Here is a 12348-nt window from a genome sequence, read left to right as displayed (position 1 = left end):
TCGTAAACTACGACACTTCCGGGGCGTGTAAGGAAAATGCCGCGAGCTCAAGCTCCAAAACATGTCAAGTTATCCACATGCTCGTCACTATTACGCGTTTATTAGTCAAGCTGTTGCATAACTAGTAAAATCTCACAGGTAATTTTCTGACTGTTATTTACATCAACATATTTCACATGCTACTAACTCCTGTGATGTTTAGCTTTCGATAGGCACGTTTCAGGAATCTCTAGTGACATGACCTATGCTGCTCTCTTCCAGCTTTCAGGGTATAATGAGACAGGAATATGGATGTTTTGAAAAGACCTTCTATTTCTGAAGACGCGGTTCAGTATCAGCTGTTTCTGGTTCATCCTGACCCATCAGACGCAGAAGGCCATAAGAGATTCCTCCAGCAGATCCTTCAAAACATCCTCGCTGAGATCGCCCCCCTTTTGGTGCAGTACATCTGGCAACATCAGCCCTTCAATCTAAAATACTATCCTGAGAAAGGTGTATATATATGTATATCAATTTTGCAATTCTAGAAAGAATGTACAGGTGACTACCAAAGAACTATATACGTAATATATACACACTACCAGTCAAAAGTTTTCTGATTTTTGAGGTTATTCCTGTGGTTTCAAAGCTAAATTGTCTGTAAACAGTCTTCAGTGTCACATGATCCTTCAGAAATCATTCTAATATGCTGATTTGCTGTTCAAGACATTTTTTTAGTCTTATTATTATCAGAATGTGTGTCTGTGTGTGTGTGGGTGCTTTAAATTGAAAAGTGATGACATTTATAATGTTACAAAAGATTTTCTCTTTTTATTCATCAAAGAAACCTGAAAAAATTTACTCAGCTGTTTTCAACATAATAATAATAATAATAATAATAATAAAAACTTTTTTTTTTTTTTTTTTTTTTTTTACCCAAATCAGAATATTAGAATGATTTCTGGAGGATCATGTGACTGTAGTAATGATGCTAAAAATTCAGCTTTGAAATCACAGGAATAAATTACATTTTAAAATGTATTCAGATAGAAAACAGTAATTTTAAATAGTAAAAAATTTCAAAATTGTACTTTTTGTTGTATTTTGGATCAAATAAATGCAGAGGCTTGGGGAGCAGATGAGACTTCTTTAAAAAACATTAAAAATCTTACTGTTCAGAAACTTTTGACTGGTAGTGTATATATAGTTTTTTTTATAGTAGTGTATATATAGTCTTAGTTGCGTATGTCTCAATGCTCAGACTTCTAGTAGTTTGTATTATAGTTCACATGTACACTCCAAAAGTTGCGTTTGCAACAAGACCGGGAAAGGCGGTAAACTTCTTAATTTTCACTCCATAGCGGATGTTCCTGCACACCTGGGTGGTGTTACTGAGTTTGGTGATAATGTGGAGGACGAATGGTTTATCGTTTACCTGCTCAAACACATCACACGCACCTTCAGTGATGTAGCCGCTGTTGTCTTTGATAATGATGGACAGTTTCTTCTGATTGAAGCAGCTGAACACCTGCCAAAGTGGCTGGACCCGGACAGCAGTGAAAACAGGGTTAGTACTGGAAATTTATTTATTTTTTAAAGATTTATTTTTGCTATTTTCGCATTTATTTTTGATAGGACAGTATAATAATGACAGGAAAGTGGGACGCCCAGAGCACAATGGCGCTACATGTCGGTGGACTGCCCACAAGGCTATTGGCGCCGACAGTACTGGAGATTTTAATTGGCAATAACATTATATTATCATGTTTTATTGGATATAGCAATACCATGGTACTCCATGAAGTACAAATACATATGGTAGTCTTTTTTAAATAGCAGATGTCCAATTTGTTTTATTTCTTTTGCTGTGATATGTAAGCATGAGTTGAACTTGAATAACATCTAATATTGCATCAACTTGTAAGTGTTTTTTAGTTAAAATAAATTGGAAACATTATATTGCCGAAAACTATTGCTGCAGTCCTATGATATATAATATTCCACTTTTATTCATGGTGGTATAATTAGTTTGATTCCAGCACTGATGTCACCAGTTTTTACTAATCCATGAAGGATAGTTATTATCATTTTCAGGAAAAATAAGTTTTTAAAAGTAAGTTTGTTCTTGTTTTATCCTGAGGTGCATATATACTCTGTTCCCACTGGCTAATCACTTTTTCTCTCTGTCATTGTCTTTCTCAGGTGTTCCTGTTTCGGGGAGAGCTGCACATATTACCCAACCGCACATGTTCTGGAGAGGTTGGCTGGCCCAGAGACTCAGTACCTGCTGTGTGTCAGGCTCTAGAGGTGCTGCATTCACACACTGAGAGCTGTTTAGCCAAACAGTCCATACGATCCGCTCTGGCCAAGAGGCTGGATGGGTGAGAGTGATGATATTTATCAGTAATTTCATTGTTTGTGTTTTAGCACTGTATTTTTATTAAGTTTTACTCAATCATTTATATTTGTGTGCAGGTATCCAGATAAAATCCAGCAGAATTTGCACCACGTCCATTGTTATGTGCCTGCGGGCATCGCTGTGGTGTTGTCTAGGAGGCCTGACCTCATAGCCCCTGCCGTGTCTGCTTTCTATCTGCGTGACCCTGTTGACCTCCAGGCCTGTCGAACTTTCCGCACGTTTCCTCCTGACACTAGAGTTATGACATCAGTAAGAAGCAGTCTAAGTTTTGTTCTGAAGTCATCTTTATTCAAAAGATTGTGGTTAGGAATTTTTTTTTTTCTTTAAGGATTTATTGCTTTTCAGCAAGGATGCTTTAAGTTGATCAAACATGAAAGTTAATATAAAAACAAATCAGTTTTAAATGAATACTGTTTTTAAAAGACAATCTTAAAAAAAAAGGAATCTTAAAAAAAGGTTATGATTTCCACAAAATAATAAGCAGAAAAACAGTTTTCAACATTTATAATTATATTTTCAGCATCATTACTCTATATTTAAAACAGTTGAGTATATTTTTTCAGGATTTTTTTTTTGATGAATAGAAAGATCCAAAGATCAGCATTTATCTGAATTTTTTTTTTTGTAACATTAAATGATATATGAACTTGCCTTTCCTATATATATATACAGTGTGTATATATATATATATATATATATATATATATATATATATATATATATGTATATGTATATGTATATATGTATATATATGTGTGTGTGTGTGTGTGTTTGTATATATATGTATGTGTTTGTATATATATATATACATACATATACACACACACGTATATGTATAATGTTACAAAAAATAGATAGATTGGAAAGAAATTATAGAAATTTATATTTTTGTTTAGCAAGGATGCTTTAAATTGATCAAACGTGGTGATAAAGACATTTATACTTTATATAAATTTACACAGCTGTTTTCAGCATAATAATAATAAATAAATAAATAATAATAAATGTTTTTGAGCAGCAAATCAGAATATTAGAATGATTTCTGTAGGATCATGTGACTGGAGTAATGATGATAAAAATTTAGCTTTGTAATCATAGGAATAAATTACATTTTAAAATACATTAAAATAAAAAACAGTTATTTTAAAAAGTAAAATTTTGAAATATTTGTACTGTTTTTGCTTTACTTTGGATCAAATAAATGCAGGCTTGATGAGCAAAAGAGACTTCTTTAAAACACATTAAAATGTCTGTCCAAAAACTTTGGACTGGTAGTGTGTTATTATATTAAATATATTAAAATAGAAAACAGTTCACTATATTTCACAATATTGCTCGTTACTCTATTTTTGATTAAATAATAGCAGCTTTAGTGAGCATGAGAGATTTTATTTATTTTATTTTTTTCCCAAAAACATTAAAACATAATTTTACAATCCCCAAACTTCCAAACGTCATTTAAACTAATGTAGTTTTTGAAAACTTATCCAGTAATGACAAATCTGTTCCCTTCCCTATTTCCTGTAGGTAAAGTTTACTCGCTGCTTATATGCACAGTTGCAACAACAGAGTTTTGTTCCAGATCGGCGGAGTGGTTTCGCCCTTCCCGCCCGCTCTCATCCCCACTACAGAGCTCATGAGCTGGGAATGAAACTGGTGAGTTCATGCTATGCAGTGTCTTGGTCTCCAGTCTAGGGCTGTCAAACGATTATAAAAAGTTTGAGTTTGCCTAATATATGTGTGTGTACTGTGAGTAATTATTATAAATATATAAATACAAACACATTCATGTATATATTAAAGAAATATTTACAAGTATATGTATTTATTATATTTTTTATGTAATTTATATTATATATAATTACAAATATTTTGTACATAAATAACAAATTTCTCTTAAAGGAGAAGTCCACTTCCAGAACAGAAATGTACAGATAATGTACTCACCCCCTTGTCATCCAAGATGTTCATGTCTTTCTTTCTTCAGTCATAAAGAAATTGTTTTTTGATGAAAACATTTTAGGATTTTTCTCCATGTAATGGACTGATATGGTGCCCGTGAGTTTGAACTTCCAAAATGCAGTTTAAATGCGGCTTCAAATGATCCCAAATGCGGTTGTAAACGATCCCAGCCGAGGAAGAAGGGTCTTATCTACCGAAATGATCAGTTATTTTCATAAAAATAATACAATTTAAATACTTTTTGATCTCAAGCGCTCGTCTTGTCTTACTCTGCCTGGACTCTGTTTTTTTTCTGGTTCATGACAGTTAGGGTATGTCAAAAAACTCCCATCTCATGTTCTCTCTCAACTTCAAAATCGTCCTATATCACTGTTTTACCTTTTTTGTTGAGGGTGTTTGATCTTCTTTGCATGTTCACTTTGCAAAGACTGGGTCAGTACTTCTGCAGCGATGATGGATGATTTTGAAATGATTTTTGAAGTTTAGGGAGAAAATACGATTGGGATTTTTTCGACATACCCTAACTGTCTTGAGTCACAATACACAGAGTTCAGGCAGAGCAGGACAAGACGAGCATTGGAGATTAAAAAGTATTTAAATTGTAATTTTTAAATGAAAATAACCTGTCGTTTCGCTAGATAAGACCCTTTTCCATCGTTTGAAGCCGCATTTAAACTTTTTTTTTGGAAGTTCAAACTCAGGGCACCATATCAGTCCATTATATGAAGAAAAATCCTGAAATGTTTTCCTTAAAAACATAATTTCTTTACGACTGAAGAAAGAAAGACATGAACATCTTGGATGACAAGGGGGTGAGTACATTATACGTAAATTATTGTTCTGGAAGTGGACTTTGCTTTTAAATATATATTGATTTGTGTGTATTTATATATACATAATTACACACAGTACACACACATATATTAGGCAAACTCAAACTTTTATTTTGTATGTGATTAATTGCAATTAATCGTTTGACAGCCCTGCTCTAGTCATGTACTGGAGGTGAATATAAAAATGCAGATTTTCATCTTAAGAGATTTTTTTTTTAATATGCTCAGAAATATTCTATATTCTGTTCATGTCTAAGGCCCATGGCTTTGAAATCCTGTGCTCCAAGAGTGGACAGTTCTCATCAGAGAAAGAAGCTTCAGTCAGCAGTAACCCACTATGGAGAGGCTTTTTAGATAGTCTCAAAAAGAATGGATATTTTAAGGTAGGAAAGAGTTTGTGTTCAAAATACTCAAATGGAGCAGATGATGCAATGATTTGTTTGTCTGACAGAAATTATATAATAAAGCATAAACATCTCTTTCATTTTGCTTGTGTTTGTGGATTTTTGTGAACCCAGAGTGAACTTGAAGGATCTGTTCGATACAAAGACTTAATGACATTAGCGGAGGCTTTCTTTAGGCAGTCAGTAACCAGCATTCACAGGTAAGTGACCTTTTTTATTTGTAGTTGATTGTCACAGCTCACAGTTTATTACTTTTTAACCCTCAAGGTCGAGACAACCGCCCACGGGTAAAAATAACTATTGTTCTTGAATATTGAATAACTTTTTAAAGGCTAATCCAATCTGAATGCTTTAAAAAGCTGAGATTCTCCACTTTTTTTTTCTTTTGGATAATCAGAGGCTCCGTAGTGAACGTGATTACGTCATTACATTTTGATCGCCAGTGTTGGGGGTAACGCATTACAAGTAACGCGAGTTACGTAATAATATGACACTTTCAAGTAACTAGTAAAGTAACGCATTACTTTTGAATCTCTAAGAAAATATCTGAGTTACTTTTTCAAATAAGTAACGGCAGTTACTTTTTTTTCCCCATTTATTGATTGACAAGTCTCCAGTCGGGAAATTGGGAGTAAACATGATGTTACTGTATTCTAGAATAAATGTGAACATGCATTAATTCATCTCACTTACAAAAAAACAGATTCAGTATTCCTCAAAATGAATAAAAACAGTGAAATGCAAACTCAGAATTTAACCCTGCAACCTTGCAATAAATAAATGTTAAATAAAACAAATATCCTTTATGTATTTAATTCAGTTTTATTAACCAGTGTCTTTGCTGCTGACCTTCGATGATGCAATTCAACCATACGCAAAAATTACTTTAGATAAACTAACATTTGTGCTTCATGTTTTTTATAGCTGAGGAGTGATCTCCTGCAAAAATGTATGTTTCTTTCAGCCTGAGGTGAATTCATTTCACTTTTGGTGTAAAAGGGCTTTCACATTAGAATTGTTTTATATTAAAAACAAAGCAGCAAGCAATGCCCAGATTTAAAAAGTAATGCAAAAGTAACACATTACTTTCCATAAAAAGTAACTAAGTAACGTAATTAGTTACTTTTCCAGGGAGTAACGCAAAATTGTAATGCATTACTTTTAAAAGTAACTTTCCCCAACACTGTTGTTCGCATTGATTCATCAGAAGAAACCAGTGCGTTTTGTTTCTCTGAGCCAAACAGGAATGATTGCTGATGCTTAGTCCCACCCCCGTGCCCAGATTGGTTCAAACTGTCATCTATTCAACAGATAAACATAGGTTTTGGACTTTTGAACCACCAACTAGCATATTTCTTTGGAACAAACTCAAAGTGAAAGTAAAGTGCATTGTGCGTGCATGAAAACAAACACAAAATAACACATTTGCATGATACCACTCTCTGAAAAAGAACAGAACAGAGCACTTTGACATAAACCAAAAACAAGGATGAAACAGTGGTACATATAAGATAAAGCACTGGAATTTATGTTTTTTACGTGGCTATGCGCTGTCCCGGTAAATCGATTGTGACGCAGAATACAGCCAGCGGATCGATCCATTTGGCTGTTGTATTATGTAAATTATTCTTATATAGTTTATAAAGATCATTTGCACTTTTTTTCTGTTGCACAAGACCATTTGTGCAGTTGTTTTCACTACTTGCTGCACTGTTTGCGTTTGTTGTTCATACCCTGAAAATATATTTCTCTGAAAAAAAAAAAAAATCTTATCATGTAACACTGTTTCCATTTACTTTACCTAAACATTTTTAAACACATCTATATTGTCCAAACTTATCTAGACTTCAGGAGTTTCTGTTTGAATACACAATAAAAAAAACTCTAGTTGTTGCTTGCGATTTTTCTTACAATTTTGGAAATTCAGTAGTTCTTAGAAAAGACAAAAGGAAAACTGGGACTTTAAATTAGCTAGACTGTGATAAGTTTTTAACTTATCACAGTTCACAGTTTTTTTATCTATTTTTTTAATCTTTATCTGTGTGTAAATGTAATGTGTGTATATATGGGTATATATTAGGGCTGTATAAATAATCTGATGCGATTTAATATGTGCATCTCGTCAGTAAATCTCCTTTACATGCTGTCAGATAGAGTGGCATTTACTACACCGACAATACTGACAAGATATGCGTGATAATCGCATGCTATTATTTGCACAGCCCTAGTATATACAGTATGTGTATATCACAGTTTCCATCAAATATTAAAGAAACTGTTTTCACCATTGATAATAATTAAAAATGTTTCTTTAGCACCAAATCAGCATATTAGAATTATTTCTGAAGGATCATGTAACAGAACATTTGTGTTTAAATGTAATTACAGTTAAAAATATTACTGTTTACTGCAACCTTGGTGAGCATAAAAGGTATTTAAAAAAACTAAGCTTTTGAATAGTAGTGTGTAAGTCTCATGTTTTTCTTTCCCAAGCCCCAATATTCATAATCCTGGTCAGGAGGTGTTGAAAGTCTTGGAGGATGCCTCTTACAGTTTGGAAGAGCTGAAAAATCAAGAGGCACATCTACCACCAGAGGACAGTATGTACCATTTCATCCGATACTGTTTTGTCTGTGGCCTTTGCATATTGATATCAAATGTTGGGTCTAATCTAGCATAATTGTTTCACTGCTTTTGCTGGAAGTGAAAGTAGTCTGTGAATCGAGCTCAAAAATAATTTGTCTTCTCAGAATCAGTAGTGTTTCCTCTCAATCGTCCCCTGTAGGTGATGCGTGGTTAGACATCTCACCTCAAGAGCTGGAGAGGCTGCTTGAGGAAAGAGGAGGTCGAGGGGTGAGCGATGGTACTCGCAAGACAGCGCAACCTGAGGAGGAGGTGCAGGAGGAAGAGGCTGGCTACAGTCTGATTGCTGTAACGCAAGGCATGAAGAAATTCATCAACGCCATGTCCTCTCATGAAGGAGCTGAAATACCCAGGTAATGAGGTTTCACTTGAATTGTAAATACTTTAGTTACTGTTCTTCCTCCGTGATAATTAGTGTTTTTTTTTTTTTCCAAATTGTGTTTTAGATCTTGCCTGGCAGAGCCCTTCAGTTTTGATCCAGATGCAGTAACCAGTGCACTAGATAGACTGCTAGGTGAGTTTAATTTTTCAGAGATATGAAACCATTTATTCAATCCCACTTTTGAGGGGAAAAAATATGAGTGTACACGAATGTGTACTTACATAAGAAACAACAATAAACGACAGCCCTCATAAACGTTGCTAGGCAATTCAGTCAAAAGTACTAAGGTAGCGCTCTGATATACAGCAATAAATTTACATAAAATACAAGATTATGTCCTCACTGCCACTGATGCTCTGGAGCTCATATCTGCAAAAACAACAAAGCAAATTTTCAAACGGACATAATCTTTATCAACAAACCAAATATGTGACATTGGACCACAAAACCAATCATAAGGGTCAATTTTTGAAATTGAGATTTATACATCACTGACAGCTGAATAGATGAGTTTTCCATTAATGATACAACTATTTGAAAATCTAAAATCTGAGGGTGCCAAAAAATTAAAATACTGAGAAAAAGCCTTTAAAGCTGTCCAAATGAAGCTCTTAGCAATGCATATTACTAATTAAAAATGAAGTTTTGATATATTTACGGCAGGAAATTTACTAAATATTTTCATGGAACGTGATCTTTACTTAATATCCTAATGATTTTTGGCATAAAAGAAAAGTCGATAATTTTGACCCATACAGTGTATTGTTGGATATTGCTACAAATATACTTGTGCTGTTTAAGACTGGTTTTGTGGTCCAGTGTCACATATTTGAAGTCTAAACAAGTAAATTATCACCTAATAACTCTTGAAACTACATTCTGTGACACAAAAACTTCATTATTTATTAAAATATAGTGATTTTGGGCATCCACCATGACACTTGCTGTGAGAAATACCGCATAGAATGATACAAATGATGAAACGGTTGAGTTCTGATATTACCTCTCAGCCAATCAGATTTGATGACCAGAAAGTACTGTTGTATAAATAATTATAGTTTAAATAGTCCTCGAGTCAGGATTCAAACACGGTACGCCCGTAGCGTAATGGCGCTGTATGTCGACCCACTGCCACAAGGCCGCCGACTGAAAACAATAATTTGACCAAAAAAATATTTTTCCTTCACGTTCATATTGTGCTATTAACTTGAAATAAAGAGGAGAAACACATTTATAATTTGTATTTCTGACACTTTGTTTTATATGAAAAGTACAAAAAGCACAAAGCTTAGTGCTATTATTGAGTGGCTGGTGCACTACAAATAGGCCTAATGAATGCAATTGAAGACGTGAATTATTATTTCCAAGCGTACTGTCTCTGCGAGGATAACACATGGTATGATTTTTGCTAATAATCCCACATATGTTCAAATAAATTCCTGTGGCATTTTCTCCCGGTGCTCCCAATCCAGGCCATTTGCATGCGCAGGCTATACTCTCAAAATATTATAACTTTAATTGCTACAATTTATTTATTGTAATTTGGACTTTTTTCTCGAAACATTTCAACTTTATTCTCAACATTTCAGCTCTTTTTCTTGTAATATTTTGACGTTATTCTTAAAATATTAATCTCATAATTTTAGATGTTTTTTTTTTTTTTTTTTTTTTTTTTTTTAACTTTTTAACGTGGCACTATTAACCGTTGTTATATATTTCAATACATTGCCAAATAGGAAAACCTTTTTTGCTTATGTCAGTAATTAAAAAATGCAAAATATCTGCCGACATATCAGCTTAGTGGATATATCGGTCAACTACTAATCTACGCTACCCGAAAAGCACTAATAATTTGCTCTCTGTGTTTTGCAGGAAGTAAAGATGATGAGTTAGACTCTGACGACTTTGAGGATGATGATGATGATGATGAAGAGGACGACAATGATGTTGACGAAGATAAAGCAGCGCAGAATGGCGAGTCTCAAGAGCAGGCAGGTGCCGAGGCGCTAGACAGTCTGAGGAAATACATGGATGAAATGGACCAGGAACTGCAAAGCACAAATATTGGCAAAAGCTTTACCCAGAACAACAGAGTGAGTTTCCCATAGATGTTGTTTATCCTGTGCACGTAAAAGTTTTATTGATTTATTTATTTTTTTACGTTTCCGTTTAGGCCAGTAATAAAGCAGATGCATCTAAAAGCTCATCAGCTGCCTCAAGTTCAGAGCTTGTTGAGGAAGAAATCCAGCCGCTCGATGTGGATCTCAACCTGGTTACGAATTTACTGGAGTCTCTAGCTTCTCAAGCGGGCCTTGCCGGGCCTGCTTCTAACCTACTGCAGAGTCTAGGCATCCACATCCCTCCTGATGCAGATCAGTCATGATATGTCAAACTGAAGTGGAAAAAATAACTCACAGAGACTTTTCACACACTTACCGTCACGCTCAGTGTTCCTTCACCTAGTGCACATCAGCTGTTATGGTGTTCCACTCCACACCCAGTACTGAAATGTCAATTACATCCAAACACTGGTGAGATAGCAACTTGAAATTTCTTATGTAAGAAGTTTATCATGGTCTATGGTTTATCATGTCAAATACAACTTTATCTTTTTGAATAAAGATATTTTTCTGATATGTTTTGTTAGTCACGTTTATGTCATTTCCTTTGAAATTTATCAAACCAGTAAGTATGCACTACATCAGAAACTGTTACAGCTACAGCTGTCTGTTGGAGAAAAGGAACTGGGATATTTCTCCATGCTTATCTACACTGACATTACAGATAAACTAAACAAATTGCATGCTCGTGTAACATTAACCAAGTCTTTACAGATAAATCAATCATACCTGATTAGAAGCAAAGCCTCACAGCGCTGACACTGAACTTTTTTTAACCTCATGATTCTCACTTGGGCAATGTTTGGCCTACTCTGGTAACAATACAGAAAGGGCTGGATGAATTTTTGTGATCTGTATCTGTGTGCTATGTACTGCTTACATCCAGTGGTCACGTTAACCGAAAATTCTCCATCATTGACATAATTTTTTGTATCAGTTAAGGAAACATCTGAAGGCCGTCCGTCACTTTGACAGATTACACTGAGGGTGATCTATTGTAACTTCTAACTGTTATTCCCACTCCTTTCCAGTTGGTGGTGAGTGCGCTTCAGAGGATTCAGCACAAAAATGAAAATGTCAAGAATCTTTTGCTATGCGTTTGCTTATACACAGGCCAGAAGACCTAGAAGCTACTTGATCTATCACGCCATATTAAAAATCGGCAAAACGGTATTTATTGTTTGAATTTTGTAACAAAATGGACAGAATTTAAAATCTGAGACTTTGTTTCATATCAAAAATAACACAAAGCTTAGCCTATTGCGATTTATTGCACGAGAGGCGCACTATGTACTGTTCATTCATCAAGTGAAAACAGCATAAACCAAAAGAACGATTGGGATTTACGAATCGATGTTAATTCATAAAATGAAAATATATTAAAATCACTGCCACTGCGGGGTGTTGAACATGAAAAGTTTAGTCTGTTCATCTGTTTTCTTCAAAATAAATGCGTAAGCCTACATCGTCCTGTAGGTTCATAATTAAAAATGAAAATATGAACATAAATAAAAACAATTAAATGTGTTACTATAATTAAAACGGGTAATAATAGATTCTGATGGAATATTACGACCCTGTCCGTCAAATGACAGACAACGTCATA

General features: G+C 34.4%; 1 protein-coding gene across 1 annotated transcript; it reads left to right on the top strand.

The window, feature by feature from the left end:
• On the top strand, positions 1-11258 carry ecd (ecdysoneless homolog (Drosophila)). Its single transcript, XM_051134290.1, has 13 exons — positions 1-138; positions 262-492; positions 1341-1546; positions 2182-2360; positions 2455-2647; positions 3926-4054; positions 5451-5576; positions 5712-5797; positions 8091-8197; positions 8383-8593; positions 8687-8754; positions 10495-10715; positions 10796-11258. The coding sequence occupies exons 2-13, from the start codon at positions 288-290 to the stop codon at positions 11003-11005; spliced, it is 1941 nt and encodes a 646-aa protein (XP_050990247.1). The 5' UTR covers positions 1-138; positions 262-287; the 3' UTR covers positions 11006-11258.
• The last annotated feature ends 1090 nt before the right edge of the window (positions 11259-12348 follow it).

Source organism: Labeo rohita, chromosome 17, assembly GCF_022985175.1.
Source record: "Labeo rohita strain BAU-BD-2019 chromosome 17, IGBB_LRoh.1.0, whole genome shotgun sequence".
NCBI classification, from domain to species: domain Eukaryota; kingdom Metazoa; phylum Chordata; class Actinopteri; order Cypriniformes; family Cyprinidae; genus Labeo; species Labeo rohita.
This window is presented reverse-complemented; position numbering and strand designations above follow the sequence as displayed.